Genomic DNA, 20,924 nt, shown 5'->3' with positions numbered 1-20,924 from the left:
CCATGATGCACTGGGCCAGGGATAGACTAATTTGCATATAGCCAGGTTCTGAGCTGGGATGGTGCAGTGAGCTAAATAACGGTGATGGATCAAGCCCTGATCTTTGGACTGGGTAAGAGTGGTCTGCTTAATTCAGACACTCTGTTCATCACCACCCCCTTTTCTGAATCGTTTTTGGCCACTATAGGTGTGGCAGGGTATACTCAGACATGAGTCCCTTGCTCACTGCACCATCAGGATTCAAGCAAGCCGGGCCGACGACGGCTGAAATGCCAGAAACCGGTCCCCGGAAGCTTGTCTCCTTTCCAGAGAAGAATTGGCTTGGTAGTCTGGTCTGCCCTGTTCCCATGATGCACTGGGCCAGGGATAGACTAATTTGCATATAGCCAGGTTCTGAGCTGGGATGGTGCAGTGAGCTAAATAACGGTGATGGATCAAGCCCTGATCTTTGGACTGGGTAAGAGTGGTCTGCTTAATTCAGACACTCTGTTCATTACCACCCCCTTTTCTGAATCGTTTTTGTCCACAATAGGTGTGGCAGGGTATACTCAGACATGAGTCCCTTGCTCACTGCACCATCAGGATTCAAGCTAGCCGGGCCGACGACGGCTGAAATGCCAGAAACCGGTCCCCGGAAGCATGTCTCCTACCCAGTGAAGAATTGGCTTGGTAGTCTGGTCTGTCCTGTTCCCATGATGCACTGGGCCAGGGACAGACTAATTTGCATATAACCAGGTTCTGAGCTGGGATGGTGCAGTGAGCTAAATAACGGTGATGGATCAAGCCCTGATCTTTGGACTGGGAAAGAGTGGTCTGCTTAATTCAGACACTCTGTTCATCACCACCCCCTTTTCTGAATCGTTTTTGGCCACTATAGGTGTGGCAGGGTATACTCAGACATGAGTCCCTTGCTCACTGCACCATCAGGATTCAAGCAAGCCGGGCCGACGACGGCTGAAATGCCAGAAACCGATCCCCGAAAGCTTGTCTCCTTTCCAGTGAAGAATTGGCTTGGTAGTCTGGTCTGCCCTGTTCCCATGATGCACTGGGCCAGGGACAGACTAATTTGCATATAGCCAGGTTCTGAGCTGGGATGGTGCAGTGAGCTAAATAACGGTGATGGATCAAGCCCTGATCTTTGGACTGGGTAAGAGTGGTCTGCTTAATTCAGACACTCTGTTCATCACCACCCCCTTTTCTGAATCGTTTTTGTCCACAATAGGTGTGGCAGGGTATATTCAGACATGAGTCCCTTGCTCACTGCACCATCAAGATTCAAGCAAGCCGGGCCAACGACGGCTGAAATGCCAGAAACCGGTCCCCGGAAGCTTGTCTCCTTTCCAGTGAAGAATTGGCTTGGTAGTCTGGTCTGCCCTGTTCCCATGATGCACTGGGCCAGGGACAGACTAATTTGCATATAGCCAGGTTCTGAGCTGGGATGGTGCAGTGAGCTAAATAACGGTGATGGATCAAGCCCTGATCTTTGGACTGGGTAAGAGTGGTCTGCTTAATTCAGACACTCTGTTCATCACCACCCCCTTTTCTGAATTGTTTTTGGCCACTATAGGTGTGGCAGGATATACTCAGACATGAGTCCCTTGCTCACTGCACCATCAGGATTCAAGCAAGCCGGGCCGACTACGGCTGAAATGCCAGAAACCGGTCCCCGGAAGCTTGTCTCCTTTCCAGTGAAGAATTGGCTTGGTAGTCTGGTCAGTCCTGTTCCCATGATGCACTGGGCCAGGGACAGACTAATTTGCATATAGCCAGGTTCTGAGCTGGGATGGTGCAGTGAGCTAAATAACGGTGATGGATCAAGCCCTGATCTTTGGACTGGGTAAGAGTGGTCTGCTTAATTCAGACATTCTGTTCATCACCACCCCCTTTTCTGAATCGTTTTTGGCCGCTATAGGTGTGGCAGGGTATATTCAGACATGAGTCCCTTGCTCACTGCACCATCAGGATTCAAGCAAGCCGGGCCGACGACGGCTGAAATGCCAGAAACTGGTCCCCGGAAGCTTGTCTCCTTTCCAGTGAAGAATTGGCTTGGTAGTCTGGTCTGCCCTGTTCCCATGATGCACTGGGCCAGGGACAGACTAATTTGCATATAGCCAGGTTCTGAGCTGGGATGGTGCAGTGAGCTAAATAACGGTGATGGATCAAGCCCTGATCTATGGACAGGGTAAGAGTGGTTTGCTTAATTCAGACACTCTGTTCATCACCACCCCCTTTTCTGAATCGTTTTTGGCCACTATAGGTGTGGCAGGGTATACTCAGATATGAGTCCCTTGCTCACTGCACCATTACGATTCAAGCAAGCCGGGCCAACGTCGGCTGAAATGCCAGAAACCGGTCACCGGAAGCTTGTCTCCTTTCCAGTGAAGAATTGGCTTGGTAGTCTGGTCTGCACTGTTCCCATGATGGACTGTGCCAGGGACAGACTAATTTGCATATAGCCAGGTTCTAAGCTGGGATGGTGCAGTGAGCTAAATAACGGTGATGGATCAAGCCCTGATCTTTGGACTGGGTAAGAGTGGTCTGCTTAATTCAGACACTCTGTTCATCACCACCCTCTTTTCTGAATCGTTTTTGGCCACTATAGGTGTGGCAGGGTATACTCAGACATGAGTCCCTTGCTCACTGCACCATCAGGATTCAAGCACGCCGGGCCGGCGACGGCTGAAATGCCAGAAACCGGTCCCCGGAAGCTTGTCTCCTTTCCAGTGAAGAATTGGCTTGGTAGTCTGGTCTGCCCTGTTCCCATGATGCACTGGGCCAGGGACAGACTAATTTGCATATAGCCAAGTTCTGAGCTGGGATGGTGCAGTGAGCTAAATAACGGTGATGGATCAAGCCCTGATCTTTGGACTGGGTAAGAGTGGTCTGCTTAATTCAGACACTCTGTTCATCACCACCCCCTTTTCTGAATCGTTTTTGGCCACTATAGGTGTGGCAGGGTATACTCAGACATGAATCCCTTGCTCACTGTGTGGAATTCAAAACCCTTGGAGTCCTTTAAAAGCAATAAGAGGCTGGCACAGAACTCTGAAATATCAAAGGACAGTTTATTACATGAAGTGAGGCTGCGCCGTCCAAAGGCCATGGCAAATGAATGAGACAGTCTGAGGAAGTCAGAAGGCTGATGCCTTATATACATTTCAGACTTACACAGTAAGCATACATAAAAGGGGGCAGTCTTGTATTCCTGTGAGCACACAAGGAGTACCTAATAAGGACATGTGGAACCAAGTGGGAGGAGCTAACAGTTTCAGAACGTAGTGAACACATTCCTATGTAAAACTTAATCAGTAACAGATGCAGACTCTACCAGGCATTTCTGAGCATGCGTGGAAGTGGAGGAGGCTAAATATATCTTGTTACTAGGCAGACTTCAGGCACAGCTAAAAGGAAGGTAGGACAATACAGATAGTGAGCACATGGCAGCACATGGTAGCCAAGATGGCCTCCAGAAACTAAAATGGCTTCTCAAAAGCGGATAAGATAACTTCTAAATGCAAAATGGCTTCTGCTAACGCTAACCCATTTATGCTAATTTACAACAACTGCACCATCAGGATTCAAGCAAGCCGGGCCGACGACGGCTGAAATGCCAGAAACCGGTCCCCGGAAGCTTGTCTCCTTATGATGCACTGGGCCAGGGACGGACTAATTTGCATATAGCCAGGTTCTGAGCTGGGATGGTGCAGTGAGCTAAATAACGGTGAAGGATCAAGCCCTGATCTTTGGACTGGATAAGAGTGGTCTGCTTAATTCAGACACTCTGTTCATCACCACCCCCTTTTCTGAATCGTTTTTGGCCACTATAGGTGTGGCAGGGAATACTCAGACATGAGTCCCTTGCTCACTGCACCATCAGGATTCAAGCAAGCCGGGCAGACGACGGCTGAAATGCCAGAAACCGGTCCCCGGAAGCTTGTCTCCTTTCCAGTGAAGAATTGGCTTGGTAGTCTGGTGTGACCTGTTCCCATGATGCACTGGGCCAGGGACAGACTAATTTGCATATAGCCAGGTTCTGAGCTGGGATGGTGCAGTGAGCTAAATAACAGTGATGGATCAAGCCCTGATCTTTGGACTGGGTAAGAGTGGTCTGCTTAATTCAGACACTCTGTTCATCACCACCCCCTTTTCTGAATCGTCTGGGCGCAGCAGTCACCCAACTTAAATCAATTGATAATTAAAGACTGCTTGTCCCTAGACAGAGGCCTTGATATTCAATGGCTATGATGCATTAAAACCCAAATGGATATCTTGGGCAGTCCTGATCTGTTTACAAATCCTAGGGCTCTAAGTAAGTGGCTATTAAAGCAATAAAAACCCAGTTTCTTAACAGTGTAATGTTAATCAGAGAGGAAGGGGAACTGGCCAAACCTTCAGTCAGGAGCTTTTTTAATGCTGAGTATGGGAAGAGAAATCCAGCCATACTTGACCTATATAAACAAGCCATATCATTTGTATGTGTTAATAAGGTTCAAGTATAACATTAGGACTGCAGAAACTATGTCACTCACTTTTTTGAGAACACCAGAAATGCATGTAGTGCACCGTAGAAAGTGCTGGAACTTCATTTGTACCTGTCAAGACTAAATATCCATACTTATTATTTATATTATGTTTCCCTCTTATGGAGGAAAAATACCAAACATGCTATTTTTTTGTCTAACTTGCTTTTATTTAATCAACTGCATTACCTTTTAGTCCAAATGTGCAATCATATGACGCATATTAGGGGTACCTCATTGGGCAAAACACATTTATTGATATTGCAGCTACACAGAATGAGAGAGAGGGAGGGAGAGATAAAGGAAAACAGAAGGGTGATAGGGAGGAACAGGGTCAAATGGGGGAGGGGGTGATGGAGAGAAAGAGAGAAATGGGAAGATGCGTTACAGGTGAAAAAATGGAAGAAAAAAACAGAATAGACAGATGAATGAGAGAAGAGGGGACAGGCAAATGTGTGTCTGAAAGTGAAATATTGGGCATGCCAAGTAGGGGGAGATGAGAGAAGAAGGGGTAGTAGTAAATAGTAAGGGACATGTAGGAGAGAGGTTAAAAGAAAGTGATAGTAAAACAATAAGAGGAGGGTAGGGTGTACATGGAAAAGGGAAGAGGGACACAAAAGGAGAAAGGACACATGGGAAGGGGGAGGAGAGATGACAATAGGGGATTAGAGGACGGGCGCTAGAAGAAGGGAGTGAAAAGGTAGAAAATATGAAAGGATAACCATTCTGGATGCAGACCTAAGTGGGGGTATTTTTTTTCTGTCTACTCTGTCCTTGCTTGTCATCCCCTTCTTTGGTTTTAAATAAGTGATAGTTACAGTTCAACAATATTAGGTATTATGCAAGAAAAACCTGCAATGTTCTATCAAAACACTCCAGTTTACGTTTTTGCAGAAACATTTTACCAAAGGGGACATTTTTCGAAGGAAACAACCTTTAGAAGTTCACTCACAAGTGGAATAATTTTGCATACCCCTAGAGTCCACACACAACAATATTAGGATCAGTGTCACTTACCTGATCTGCCACATGTGTTCAAGGCCAGTATTCTGATTGGGCACAATCTGGACAAACTCCTGGCTATCATTTAGCTTTATGTCAGTCACGTTCACTCCTTTGTGGTCTGTGACCCTTCAGAGCAGAAAGAACAAGACAAATGGTTATTAGCCAATTTAAAAGAGGAACTCATTTGATAAATTTAATGTATTTAAAATGATGTGGCACTGGATAAAGCATCATAAGTTTTATTGTTTTATATAATTTTTCACCACCAGAAGGCACTATATTGTGCACCACTGTTTTACCATTTAAATGATTAAAGAAAAGCTGCACATCAAGCAGATTGAATATTAGCAGAGTTACAAGAAATACAATTATTAATAGGGTCTTGCACTCCCTGCAATGTGTCTATTAATGTGGCAAAAATTGGTCCCCAAAAATATATTTATTGTCGCTAAAATGATAGAGGTTTCGGAAACTGATTTAGAGGGTGACAATGGTAAATCACCCAAAAATCTCTAGATATACCATAATACATTGCGGACGACATAATAGCTAATTTTAAGTTCTGCAACCAGCAGATATCTTGCAGCCCGTAATTTCTCTGACTCCATCATCCAATCCCCCAAGGTGTGAGAGTAATTTAGTTGGAAATGGTGGCAGACCCATCACCCGACTCAGAGTGACTGACTGTGCTCTAAAGTCTCTGTGGATAGACCACCATGGAAATGGAGGGAGATTTTCACAGAAAGGTAAGTATGGTATCCTAAACATGCCTCAAAGATGTAGTGTCCTGCTGGACGCATTCTAGGGTTTCCGCCTGGTGTTATCTCACACTGTACACCCACCTATCACAGAGGTCACCAGTCTGGTGACCCTGCTAATAAAAGGTGCCGGGCACATGCCCCGGGACAGTTCTAGTACACTACTAACGAGTTTCTGCCTCACTTATTTATGAAGTATGTGGGCGTAGTGTTCACGACTTTACAAAACTCTGCGTTATTTGGGGTATATTTTCATTACCCACACATGTTGGTTGTAACTCTGACAACAAACAGGGCATTTCAGAGTGATTCACCAAGGATTTTCCAAGGGAATAAAAATGTTGAGAAAGTCAGCTAATTTAGCAGAGAGCAAACACAATCAATGCAGTTTGGAAATGCACTCTATAAACTAATGTCTCTCGGTAACTTGCAGGCATAGGGACTCAACAGTGTGCGGCATAAATGTACCAACCCAAGCAGCATTTTAAAGAAGTGTGTAGAAAGGAATGGAACACTTAAGGAAATTGGATTAAATGGAAACAAATGTAGTCCTGTTAATATGTGTCATGTTTTTGAATTTTTTTTATAATAGACTTTGAACAAATAATCTGTTGTTGGAAAGATTTTTCTAAGTTATCATATATTTTTTAGTTGGATAACATTTCTGATGACCAAGAGAGAAATACTGCTGTTTTCAGTAAATCTGAAATTAAGATCGATCTGTTTTGGTTACCTTTTCCAACATAAAAAATAAATAAATCTCAACAATATTTAAGTAGTGAAAATATATTTGGCAATACTGTTGTTTATTATCCTTCAAGTGTTCATATCATAAATAATTACACTTTTATTTTAGTATCGGCGTATAGTTATTTCTAGCATTCATAATACTATGAAAAGTTCTTAACAAATCACATTCCTTCTTTTCTCCCCTTTTAAACTTTTTTGTCTTTCTTATTTCTTGATTTTCTTCTGCATTTTTGTTATCAACCTATAGTATTTTGAAAAGGAAATACATTTTTTTGGGTTCTGTTATAATTCATTTTCTAATCTAATATACTTTATATTTTTATAATTCCTTAACATATTTTGTTTCGGTAACTGTTATTTATCTGTGGGACATTTAGGGCCTCATTTATGGGTTTATTAAAGTAGGTCAGGGCAGCAGGCCTTGCGGCTGCGCTGCCTTATAGCAAAAGAAAAGGATAGGAATGCACTGTATCTAGGGAAACCATCCTGCACAAAAACAATCACAAGAGGCTTTTTCCTTTTTCTATGTGTGCTGTTGATTGCATCACACATTGAAAGAGGAAAAACGTAGAGAAATAATGATATTATGGAGAGGCATACATTTTTGCCACTGCCTCAGAATTACCATTTCTTGTAAATCTGGGGCAGTGTCAAAAAGCCATGGATGTTGCTGGGAACGCGCCCAGAAACACCCATGGAATGCCCCTTTCACACAGTTTTCTGCATGAAGAGGGCACATATTTATAAGGCCATGAAAATCCACGTAACATGGCTTTAAGTGGCCTTTAAAATATGCCAGTAGCACATTGCGCTACCGGAACATCATAAAAGTGACGTTCCGGCGGCACAAATGTTCCCGGAGGGCCTCATAAAGGAGGCCCATAGTGTTATTCTATAATTGTATTTCACATATAACTTTGAATGTCATATGATTTGTTGCTCTTTTTAAAACTAAATAAAACTTGTTAAAATGAAAAAATATATGTGCTCTGTACATTATGTGTTAGGTGAACTCATACGTAAGTGAATTAGGAGAAGCTTATACCATCATGAATATTCATGAATACAGTTTACAAAATGCATAAGTTACTTTTAGTTTTGCACACTGCTTACTGAATCTTATTGTACAAAAACAAAGGAGATATGCAATCCACAACAACTGGTCTGAATAAAGGAATTGTGCCACCCAGAAGACTAAGGTCCCGATTATGAGTTGCAAAGTTGCTGCTGAGTGGGAAATCTGCACCAGAAAACACTTGTACTATTCTGTAACACCCCACCAATACCATATAATTATGAATGCAACTCCTTGGAATGGGGAATAACTGTGCACACCTAAAATTACCAGGCATATTTCTGCACTGTATTCCCTAATAGAACATTGGAATGTTGGGAGCTCCATTGTAGACAATGGAGTGCTCCATGCTTCTACGGGCTGGTAAAGGCCAGCAGAGCACTATTCCAATGTTTTACAAAGGCCTCTCAGTGCTTGAGGGGATTTAAATACCCTCAAGCTTCGAAAGGCTTTTGTTTTATTTGTTAGAACATTCTGCCCTCTAGTGGCAGAATGTTCTAATAGCCTTATAGCCCTTCGTAGCAGGGCTATACCAGCTTTTAAAGTCCTGGTCCCTGTTAAAGTTCCTTGCCTTTGGCTCGCGCCTTTAACGCAGGAGCGGGCCTTTAATAGCCGATATAGCCCGCTACGGTGGGCTATAAGTCATATTAAAAGGAGTCTAACATGAACATTTATCACCTGGACTGAGCAGGTGGTAAATGAGTTCAGGGGCTTTTGTGGAGGGCAGGAGAAAGGACAGAGGGAATGGGGAGGGGAGGGGAGGGTGTCCGTCATCTGCCTTGGTGTACATTCCATGCCCCACTTGCTTTGATTGAGGGTCAGGCAAATAGGCTCTGGGCTGCAATGCCACCTTATTCCAAGTGAATTTACTGGTAGAGTGTTCTCACCAGTAAAACTGGGTCTGCTGTCTTGAAAAACTGCAACACTGATAATGATATTGAGAAGAATTCCACACATGAATTCCATTCCATTCTACTTGTAAAAGGTGCTATTTGGAGTTTTGTGAATGCCAAATAACAACCACAAATATGACAAAAATAACAATAGCTTGTCTAGCAGTTTTTGGGACCAGTGAATGCTTCATGAGGAATATGAATGATATTGTCTCTTAACATTGCAATAATATTATAAAGAATAATATATATTAACAACACAGAGTTTTTCACCAGGACCTTGACCAATTGGCCATGAAATAATTGCAGGGCCAAGCCTGATTTGCATATGGCTGGGTTCAAACTAGAATGGCATGTTGAGCAACAAAACAATAGATTTAGGCCCAGATCTCATTTCTGGGGATAATGTATGACATTGATCTGCATTCTGTCCATCAATTTTTCTTTTTTCAATTGTTCTCTTTGCATGAAATAATTACTCAGCATGGTCAGAAAGGTTGCAATCTAAATATAGAAATGCCTTGGATTTTGATTTTGTAAGGTAAGTAGATATTATGATTAAGATATTTACAATTGTTCCCACATCGTTAAAATGTCAACTATTTTTTAACATGTTTTTTCTATTAACTGCCTTGGCCTATTGGCTACTATCATGATTGCCTCCTTGCCCCTCTCAATGGACCTTGAATTAATGCTTAGCAGATTCCTTTGCTAATTTGCTGAAAAGAAACAGCACTATAATGGTTTGAAAAAAAAGAACTTCAACGTCAGAATTAGTCTGTAATGCTCTTGTGAGGGTTATGTATGAATCACAGTAGAAAGCACTGTAGCTATCTTCTGTTTCTTAAACTTAAACCCACTTACCACACAATGTACAAATGTTTTGCTTGGTGGCATTCCTTCAATTAACAAGAACAATACATACAACATTCAGTGTCCTATCCTCAAAATATTTCCAGGATACACAGAGTGTGAGTGGAAGTGTGCCTGCTCATAGTACAATCCAGTCGTCATACTTATTGGTGAGCGGTTTTGACATAGAGGCATACTATTCACGTCTTGCTTGGAGAGATAGAGCGAGTAACTGAAATGTGGCCTCTGGGTTTCTTTCTCAGTTTCTTGCAGTTCTTAAGCCAAACGACTTAGCCCTGAGGAGACCCTTCAAATCAGCCAGGGACGAAACGTCGACATCTTATTCCCGGCTCACAATTTGATCATGATCATTATGAATGTGCAACAACTGCCAACATATCTTCTTTTGTAAATTAACGGATGGGCCGGGGTTGGACGGTGTCTTGTGTTTATATTTTTTGTATTGTCACATCCACTCGAGCACTGCGTCATTTGCAGTTTGAATTTAATAAGTACACTGATGATTATGTAGATTTCTTCATCATCAACAAAGGAAACTGTTTTGTCAGATCTCTTATTTATTGTTTTGTGTTGTAATTGAGAAATGTTCTATATATGGTATTAGTAACTGCATTAAGTGCAGGGATCACTGATTGAGAGTGTGATTCCCACCCACTAAATGATGGCCACAGCATTTTGTATGTAGATATCATAGCATAAACCATTTACGTATTATGTGACATCAAATGTTGCAGTATACTGATTTTTGGATTCCAGTGTAAATAACAGAGGCTGCACTACTCTGTGCTCATCATTTGCTCAGCAGTAATCTACATTTGAAGAGCATGGAGTTGGCATTCTCTGTGTGGCACTGGCATAAGTATTTTGCAGTCCCCAATCTACTACCCCAGACGCAGCTTTTTGGCAGAGAAAACATTATATTAGCTATTAATGCGGACATTTACTGAGCACTCCTATAAACATCTTTTACATGCAATTATAAAGAAATATCTCTGGCTGCTATAAATGTTGTATACACTAGTCAAATTCTGCACACATTATTCTTTAAGTGGTTTATTGTTCATAATCAAGCCATAAACATGGAAAAAGAAATCAATTATTTTATTCAAACACAGTGGACTTGACTTACAAAGGTAACATACACTTTCGAGTGACTTTACACTCTTGAGTAAGTTTTCTACTTTTAGGTATTCACAAACTGCCCTTTTGTAGTAACTTAGGCCCCGATTCACAAAGGTAAAATGAGACTAAGGTCTAACTTTACGATTTTCGGTATTCACTTAAGGCCTTTACTACTCATAAATGTCCTTTGTGAATACTGAAAGTAAGTTTTGATATTCACAAATAGCATTTAGAAAAAAGTACATTTCTTTTGTGAATCCCAAAAGTCGTAAAGTTAGACTTTCATCTCAGTTTTCCTTTGTAAATCAGGCCCTTTAACTTTTGTAGTGTAGTAAGTCCTGCACTAAACATGGTCAACCACTGGTACTGAAACAACCTCACATTGAAAATAATGGAAGTAGGGACTTACTACAAAAGTGTAAGTTACAACAACAGTGTAAGTTACTACAAAAGTGCAGTTTGTGAATGCTGAAATGTTGTAAACTTACTCAAAAGTGTACTTTACAACAAAAATGCAGTTTGTGAATAGCACTTTCTAGTAAGTACTACTGTAGTACTGCAAAACATAATAAAAAGTACAGTTTATGAATCAGGCACAGAGTATTGGAGGAGATTACAGAATTCGCTACCTGACATTCCCAAGTTGCCTGCAGATCACAGTGCCCAAGGAGGAGTTCCACCTCTCATGGCAGGCGGGTAGCCATTCAGTTTTGTCTTCGACATTCACTTCCAACAAGAAGTTTTCTGTGTTGATTCTGAAAGATACTAAACCCATTTTATTTAGAACGATTCCAGTGAAATGACCCTTTCCATCTGATAAATGCAACTGCAACACTTAGAAAAGCAAAATGTGGTCCTATGAATTAAAATAGATCAACATTTTTTTTAAGTGAATATGGAGGCATAGTCATAAAATGCACCCTGCACCTACCTTCTTTAAATATACAGATCATCTCTATTTGATGATCCTTCAAACAATTGTTCGAGAAAGAAAATACTGGCACATTTTCATAGCACTTCTTGACCATTGTGGTAAAAACAGAATAAATTTATGAAGCACGATTATTGGGATGGATTTGAGGATCTTTACAAAAACATTAATTGCAACAAATAGAACAGAAAAAGCACCTATCTTCACATAGAATGGTTCCATGGGCAGTTTGTAGATGCCTTTTTTTTGTTTTATCCTCATTCGCCTCTTACCCCAACAAACTGGTGATCCGCAGGTCGCCACTATTACTTGCTTTGGAGAGGTAGGTTTTATGGGGTGCTGCCCCATTCCTATATCCCCCACCTACCAGTGGTTCACCTTCTTCCTACCTTTTGCTGACCTCTCATTGTTAATGAGAAGGTGATCATGCTCTCCGCAAATTTCAAGAAACCGAAGACTGCAGCTTGAAATAGAACCCACCTTGGATCACTATTACCTGATAACCCAGTGATACCAACGGGATCCATCACAGTCTGAGAGCTTACCATGAGGCCTAATCATAGGACAAAAGGAGGTTTTCCTTACATGATACAAAGACAGGTTAGTTATATCTCTCTAGGCTGGGGTATGCGACGTTTACAACGCAACCGCTACAACGCCGTTCCATTTTGACGCGGTCATAACAACGAAAGTTGTTACAACGAATTGCGCTGGGGGGCGCTCAAGGATAGTAAATCATTTAATTTACTATCCCAACACCTTCCCTACTATCCACTAGGACTGGTGTTGGAATAGTAAATTATTTTTTTTTAATTTGCGCCCCCCCAAAGCAAGTCGTTGTAACGACTTCCGTTGTTACAACCGCGTTGTAATGGAACGCGTTGTAAAAGTGTGCGTGGTAATGCCGTACATCCCTAGGCTGGAGACCAATTTAACAGGCAGTCCCAAATGGCTCTCTTGCTATTTTTTAATCTGGCCAGATCAATTTTAGATGTTTTGTACACAGATGAGACCCATTCTGAATGTGTAGGAGGCAAGGCCTCAGCCCATTTCTTACATATTTCTCGTCTGGCCAACAGCATAGCAAAAAAAAGAAAACCTCTACTGTGTCCAGTAATTTCAGTTTGAATACCAAAAATTATTAAACTGAGGGTAATATGTACTGGGTATCCTAGAATAGACTTTATAGTGGTACCAACTTTTTGCCAGAACTCAGAAATAGCGGGCAAGTCCAGAACATATGTGTGTCGGGGGCCCTTTCCATGCTACATTTTTTACATCTAGCAAGTGGACCATTGGACATCTTAGAGAGTCTAGCTGGGGACAGGTAGGCCCTATGTGTGGTGAAATAATGGTTTCTTCTTAGCCAAGCTTGCTTCACAACTGAGAACAAAGTACTATAAGAGGCCTGCCAAAACTCAGCCCAATTCCCCTCCGGAATCAGTTCTTCCCGTAGCTCACCCACTAGTCTGAAATCCTCGTCTATGGCCTCCTCAATTGCCCAATAGAAAAAAACTACCTCCTTATTGCCTGCTGGTTTTTTAACAAGGTGTTCTTCAAGATCATTCCCCCACCCAATTAGTTTTTTATGATTTTGGGACCAACTTTTTAACTGTATATATTTGAATCTATACATGCCCCCTTCCCCTTCCAATTTCTCATCAAGTGTTGCCCAAGAAAGGAGAGAGCCATCTTCAGTTAAGTCTCCCCATGTTAATAAACCTGCTGTTTTTAGTGGTGTGGCCAGCATGTCCTTAAGACAACTTGGAGACCCCGGGCTATCCCACAATGGAGCTAATCTTGAAAATGACTCCAGACCCTTTGACGTTTTAATTCTGGCCCATATTTGGGCTGCGCCCCATAGAACCTTCAGCCTAACTATCTTGAAAAAAAAATTGTCTCCATATCTAAAGAAAAAACCTTCATGAGGAAGCCCCGCTGATCCAGCATTGCTTTAAACATCTTCCCTCTATCTGATACATCTGGGGATTTCAAAAGCATTCTTGAGTGGGTTAATTGAAAAGCCCACGCATAGTACTGAACATCCGGGAGTGCAAGACCACCCTTTTCCCTTCTCCATCTTAGTTTTTTCCAGGAGATCCTCGTTGCTTTGTAGGCCCACACAAATGAATTAATTGCCTGCTGGAATCTGTCAATCAATTGTTTATCAAAATTTAATGGCATAGTGTTAAAGAGAAAAGTAACTCTTGGTAAAATTGCCATTTTAATCAGGTTTACTCTACCTAAAATAGTCAAGGGAAGATGAACCCTCTCATTCGTTTTTGGCTCTCTTTAAGGATGTTCAAAAGATTCACCTTGGCTATCTCCTCAATGTTAGGGAGAATTTTAACTACCAGGTGCCTCATCTTGTCCTTAGTATGATATTGACCCTTTGGCAAGTTCCAGGTCATGATTTATGTTTTTTCTGCATTAACTTCGTAGCCAGAAAGTCTGCCAAACTCCTCAGCGAACCTGATGACTTCAGGAAATGATGTCTCGAGATCTGACGAAAGAATTAAAATGCCGTCAGCATACAGGGCTACCTTCCTCTCCCATGTGCCGCTCTTGAATGGTGATATGGCTGACTCTTCCCTAAGACTCTGAGCAAATTGCTCTATGTACAAGTCAAAGAGTAGGGGAGAGAGAGGGCAGCCCTGTCTAGTTCCTCTCTTAGTGCTGAAAGGCTTGGTCAGTTTGCCATTCACTACCAGCCTTGCCGATGGGTCACAATATATGAGTTTACTAGTTCGGCAGAACTTTGCACCAAAATTCAATTTCTCAAGTACGGCAGCAAGATAGTTCCAATTTACCCTGTCGAAGGCTTTTGTTGCGTCAAGCGTCATGGCAGCCAGTGGAAGAGTGAAATTGGAAGAAAAGATCGTGCGTGAGATCAAAAAGATTTCTGCCTTTTAAAAACCCCTTCTGGTCAGTATGCAGCAGATCTCCTACAGCTGCTCCTAACCTATCGGCCAAAATCCTAGTGAAAACCTTATAGTCAGAGTTAAGGAGTGAGATGGGTCTAGACGACCCACAGTAAGTAGAGGATTTACCTGGTTTCAGGATCAAAGTGATGTTAGCTTTTCCCCACAAAGTGGGTGGTTTAACCCCATCTACTAGAATCTTATTAAAGAGTATGGTCATGAATGGAATTATCGCTTCACCCAAGGATTTGTAAACTTCGGCCGGAAGGCCATCCGGCCCAGCCGCCTTTCCAGATTTGCAAGCAGAAAGTGCCTTCCTTACTTCCTGTTGTGGAATTTCCACCTCTAGATTTTCCTGTTCAGTAGATTCCAGAACTGGGAGATGGACCGAGTTTAACCAATCTCTAGCAAGGGTTTAATCTATGCTGTTATCCTTATTATATATTTCTTTAAAAAATGTATGGAAGATGTCTCCTATCTCATCTTCATTACTTGTTAGTGTATTGGAATCTGCAACCTCTATTTCTTTTATCAGGTTGCGCACCCTGTCTGATTTAGCCTTCCAGGCTAGTAGTCTACCAGCCCCCTTGCGGTACTCAAAACGAGCAAGTCTGCTCACCTCCCACCTATTGGAGATTCTAGCCTGAACTGTGCTATCCAGATGCGCTTTCAGAGATTCCAAATTAGCTATTAATATTTGAGTTTGCTCCTGATCTGTCTCTTTATTAATCCTTTTTTCGACCTCCTTCATTAGACACACCGTAAATGTAATTTCCTCCCTGTATTTCCTGTTTTTATCTGAGGTCCTATTCGTGACTAAACCCCTCAAAAAGGATTTTAAAGTGTCCAAGACAACAATAACGTCAGCTGAACCAATGTTAATGTCCAGCACATTTTTTTATCTCCTGGGACAGATAGCTAATTTCCTCTTTATTTAAAAGGATTTTATGATCGAATGACCAGACCTTTTGCTGAACTTTCCCTACAAGATCCCAATCCATCCAAACAGCCGCATGATCCAAAAGGTGGTGGGTCAAATAGCCTATATCTTTGATGTTGCTTCTTAAATCATTGCTGATTAAAATATAATCGATCCTGGATTTGTGTCCATATTTTTTGTTATAGAAGGACACTCCCAATTGGGTGCCCGACCTCTCCCTCCAGATATCGATTAGCGCATTTTGCCTCATCATTGTTTTTAAAAAGGCTCTAGATTTAGACGGGATGGAAGCTCTGCTGTTTGGGGATTTATCCAGTAAAGGATTCAAAACTATATTGAAATCCCCTGCAAAAATTGTCCTATCCGGAAGCCCCAACAGATCTAGGAATTTTTTTTTAAGGTTGAAGGATCATCCTGATTGGGACCATTGTAACCGACTACAGTAATAGACATACTTTCCAGATCTTTGCTATAACCCATCTGCCGCTTGAATCCGTCTTCACATCCAGAAGGCTGACATTAGCTTGCCTTTTAATTAGTATAGCAACTCCCCTAACATTAGCCGATTGACCAGAACAGAGACAGTGTTCCACCCACCTAAGCTTCCGTCATATTTCAGTAATTTCTATTTTGATAAGGTGGGTTTCCTGAAAGATAATGATATGTGCAGGTAAATCTTTCAGGTATTGTATGATTTTTCTTCTCCTGTTCTTAACTCGGAGGCCATTTACGTTCCATGATAAACATTGGAGCGTTCTCACGGAGGATTAAGGAGACCACAATTTGACTCTACCCCATCCTGCAAGAAATTTACACCTGACCAAGATCTGTGGAAAATAGAACATAATAAGACTGAAAGACGAATGAGAATTGCTTTTTTTCCTTTTTTACCCCTCTGCTCCCTCACTGTGCTAACCCCACCACCCCCCCTAACCCTGCCTCTCCTCCCTTGGAGAACCCAACCCCCATTTAACTGGAGAATCCCAGGTTCTGCCTGCCGGTAAACCCTGCTCTGCCTTATTTTTACTTTTAGCTTATGGTAGTGCTAGTGCTAGGTGCATAAATATATTTCAAAAATATAGTTAACTCGTGTGTACCTAATATTTCTAAAAAGGCTAAGTGTTTAAGAATAAGACCAATAATGCATCTGCTGGGACAGTTCTTAACCCAATTCTTTTGTACCTCACCCAAATTCTAGCAGATATACTGCAAAAACTTCGGGGCATATTATCAAGGGGGGCGATAGGCAATTTTCACCGCTTTAGCTGCCTTTATTGGCCGCTAAGAGGCGATAAAATTATCGCCCTATTAGCAAGCTGTCGCTAACAGCAGTTAGCGACAGCTTGTAGGCGATAGCGAGCGGTTCGGGCCCGCTTTGCATGTCAGCGATATTTATCGCTAATGACATGCAAAGTGGGCGTACCCAACCTGTTCGCGACTGAAAGCAGTCGCTAACATCGCTATCGCCTATTAGCAACACAGGCATAGCGATGGAAATATTTGCGCTAAGCGCGAATATCTCCAAAAACTAACACCTGCTCAGACCAATTCTTAGTCATTATATCCAATGGGAGGTGGATATAATGGCTAAGACCCTGTTAGCGATAATGAGTGAATATCGCTGTATTCTCCGTGATATTCACGGATTTAACCGCTATCGCCGGGAATTTTATCGCTTTTGAGATAAACGTTGCTAATAGCACATTATCTCAGCGATAAAATCCCGTGATGCGTGGCGACAAATAATTGCTGCTAACCCTACTTAGCGATAAATATCGCTATTTGTTGATAATATGCCCCTTCGTACTTTATCGTGGTATGGAAGAGATTATTTTAAATTCTCTAGAAGATCATCTGCCTCCTGCACTGTTCGCACTTTGTGCATCTTATTATTAAACATGATCTTTAATTGGGCTGGGAATTTGAGTTGAACAACAGCCCCCAACTTCTTAAAGTCTTGCATTTTCTTCCCCAGCTCCCATTGGCGCTCCAGAGTGACATGTGAAAGATCCGACCTAATATCAAAAATAAAATCTCTCAATTTCAAAGATTTCAATATAAGAGCAGCAGTTAGTATTCTCTCTTTTAATTCAAAGGTAAGGAAACTGATTAGGATTTTTCTTGGTTTTGTTCGGTTAGGATTTCTCCTAAAAGTGTCTCTATGTATCCTCTGTATATCTCGCCTCAGTTCTTCTTCTGATACATCAATCTGCACTGCTTCTTTGATGAGGGCCACAGTAAAAGATGTTAAGTCTTCCCCCTCTTTCCCTTCCGGCACCTTCAGAAGGTGCAAATTCTTGTGCCTGGAGTAGTTTTCTAGTGACCCCATTCGGTCTCGGAGTGCAGTTTCATCTTTCCTAAGTGAGGAAATATCATCTTTAGCCACTCCCAGGTCTGTTTTAAGTTCTTCCACTGAATTTTCTAAGACCCTCGTCCTTTAGTTTAGAATATCAAGCTTTTTCTCTAGGGACTTGCAAAAAAGTCTGATGTCTCCCTCATTAGACTCCGAGATTGCAAAACCATTTTTAATGTCAGATGCCATCGTAAGAAATAATAAAATGGAGTTCTTGAGGCAGATTTATCGCTCAAAGCGTCCCCACTCCCGCATTAGCATCCGCCACCACAGCCGCTCCCCCATGGACAGCAGCAGCAACGGCATCCACATCTGTTGGAAGATTTTTTGAGGTCATAATCCCATTAGTTTCAGAGAATTCTGGTACATCTGACTCATTCAACTGAAGGGGCTGCCCGACCTTCAGTTCAACCTGCGGCTCAACATGTACCACTGATAAATTAGAAGAACTTGAAGGCAGGCCAGAAGTAGGCAAAGTGTCTAAGCTGATGTTAAGCAGAGGGCAAGACCCAGGCAGGGGCAAGGGACTCTCTGTTGCCATATTGAAGAAAGAGTGAAACTGCTTCCCCAAGTCAGGCTGGACACCGCTTACCCTGAGAGCTTCCCCCTGCTTTACCACATCCAAAACTTGAGGTAAAACCTTAAAATAAGACCTCAGCAAGGGGTTACTTTCACTTTAGTATCCAAAGAAGGGCCTTTCTTCCTTGTATTTTTGGGCCTTTTCCCTTATATACCTGATAGGGGGAAAAACCTTTGTCAGTATTTTCCACCGACTTCCCACCAAATAGCTCTTTATTTTCAGGAGGTGCTTTTGTAATATCTTTTAATGCACTGCCCTCCCTGGACACTTGTAACTCAGGCTCTCGTGCTCTCCCACGTTTGTTATGTTTTTCAAATTTAGCCTTTGACTTTGTTTTTTGTAGTCTGCCTATTTTGCCCAATTTACTTGCTTCGATGTCAACCTCAGCCTCGGCCTCTGCCTGCTTTGCTTCATTCACCTTATTGCTGTTTGTCATGGGGACAGAGACAGAGGTAGGACACCCCTTTTGTCTCAAACAATATGGTGCAGTAAGGGAACCCGGGGGCTTTCCTAGTCGAGGACTTTCAATGCTGCCTTCGCCGACCCCGCGTTCTTGCACCCCCAGTTTGTAGATGTCTTCTGAATCCCCATGAAATGATGACAAGGATCACAATCAGTAGCGGTCGGCAGTAGGTGTTTCTATAGGGCGGTGACGTGGGCAGGAGGAGGGGCAGGGTGGGGGGAAATAATGTATGGATTACGGAGTTTTACAGGTAAGTAAACATTTAAATACATAAAACGAATTTCGTTGCGCACACTGCATCACTAGAATAGTTTGATATGATCACTAAAAAAATACACCTTAACAGTAGTTTTAAACACATACAATAATTTCAATAAGTATGTTGAAGGCTGCGTTGGATGTGCAGTTATCACATTTAAGATTAAGCTCTAAGACACTTTAATTCTAAGATTTTTATAAACCTAAACAGCACTTTAATAAATATATGTTTCGTAGATATGGCTGAGGTAAATATTATTGCCATGCAGCTGAAATCATGCTCTTTGGAGAAGCCCCCCGCCTATGGACTCTTGATTGGTGGCCAACTGACCTGGGCCCCCATCCCTCTCCTAAGCTTACAGTCAAATATCTGGTTATCCGCCTAGACCAAGCCCTCAGCCTGAAGGAACATGTTGCCCAAACAGCTGGCTCCTGCTTCCATGCATTAGGCCTGGTCTGCTGAGTTTTTCCCCTGCTGCCAGATTCTACCCGTAAAACTTAGTAGGCGACTTAGTACCATCGCCTGGACTACTGTAATGGCCTGTTGATTTTGGCTAATGACGCCTCATTCAGCAGATTGCAGGTGGTTCAGAACACGGCAGCATGGCTGGTCCTTAATGTTCCACCTCGTACCCCTTCCCACCCTCTGCTTGTAAAGCTGCACTGGCTCCCTATCCGCCAATGGATTGAATTTAAAACATGCTGCACTATCCACAAGGCACTGGCCAACCTGGGCCCATTTTACCTCTCTGAGAAATTTCTAACCTATATATCTCCCAGATCCCATTCGCTCAGGTGCTAAACATCTTCTGGTAGTACCTCGAGTAAGAAGCGCTAGATTAGGAGGAAAAGCTCTCTCTTATCTCGGCCCCTGCCTCTGGAACGGGCTCCCCCTCCATCTAAGACAGTGTCCTGAACATCTGCAATGTAGAAAGATGCTTAAGACCTTCCTGTTCTGTGCCCGCTGAACCTGCTGCAATCTGTTGCCTCCCCTCACAGTCTGCTTCAAACGCAGAGATACCCCTTCGGGGGTCGATTCTAGCACTATACAAACAAATAAATAAATAAATATATTCATTTTTGTAAAGGAATATTGGTAAACCAAATCAAAGTAAAAGCCAAGAATATCCTGAGAAACCTAATGGAAAGGTACACGGACTACTACAAATAATCCACTGTAAATGTGTCCTAATGGCCTGAAAATTGCTGTCCTAGTGATATCTTTCAAGCAGTAATGTAAAGAATGAGGAATCTCAGGTGGAAGAAACAAACTCTGATAACCTTTTTTGGGTGCTAGGACATTGAGGTCATTGTTGGTGTCGTTGCAGCTCCTCTTCTGCTCTGCTTCTTGCAAGGGGACGGAGTCCTGGTGAGAGCGTGGCCTCATGAAGTAGTTCACTTAAAAAAAAGATACATATTACTATTGTACAACAATTGGAAAAACATAGATATTTTAATTTCTAATCATGTCAGTGTCATGAT

The 20,924-nt window shown here is 42.2% G+C and overlaps 1 protein-coding gene across 1 annotated transcript in view; it reads right to left on the bottom strand.

Annotated features, from left to right (window-relative positions):
* TMPRSS5 (transmembrane serine protease 5) overlaps positions 1-20,924 on the bottom strand; it is a 188,740-nt gene that overhangs the window by 125,302 nt on the left and 42,514 nt on the right. Inside the window, exons 4-6 of the mRNA XM_086958871.1 lie at positions 20,724-20,840; positions 11,626-11,761; positions 5,538-5,651 (exon numbers count right to left, since the gene is read on the bottom strand). Coding sequence (XP_086814997.1) covers positions 5,538-5,651; positions 11,626-11,761; positions 20,724-20,840 — 367 coding nt within the window. The remainder of the gene's footprint in view (positions 1-5,537; positions 5,652-11,625; positions 11,762-20,723; positions 20,841-20,924) is intronic.

Source organism: Lissotriton vulgaris, chromosome 2_1, assembly GCF_964263255.1.
Source record: "Lissotriton vulgaris chromosome 2_1, aLisVul1.2, whole genome shotgun sequence".
In the NCBI taxonomy this organism is placed as follows: domain Eukaryota; kingdom Metazoa; phylum Chordata; class Amphibia; order Caudata; family Salamandridae; genus Lissotriton; species Lissotriton vulgaris.
The sequence above is the reverse complement of the archived record's forward strand: the minus strand, read 5'-3'. Positions and strand labels throughout refer to the sequence as shown.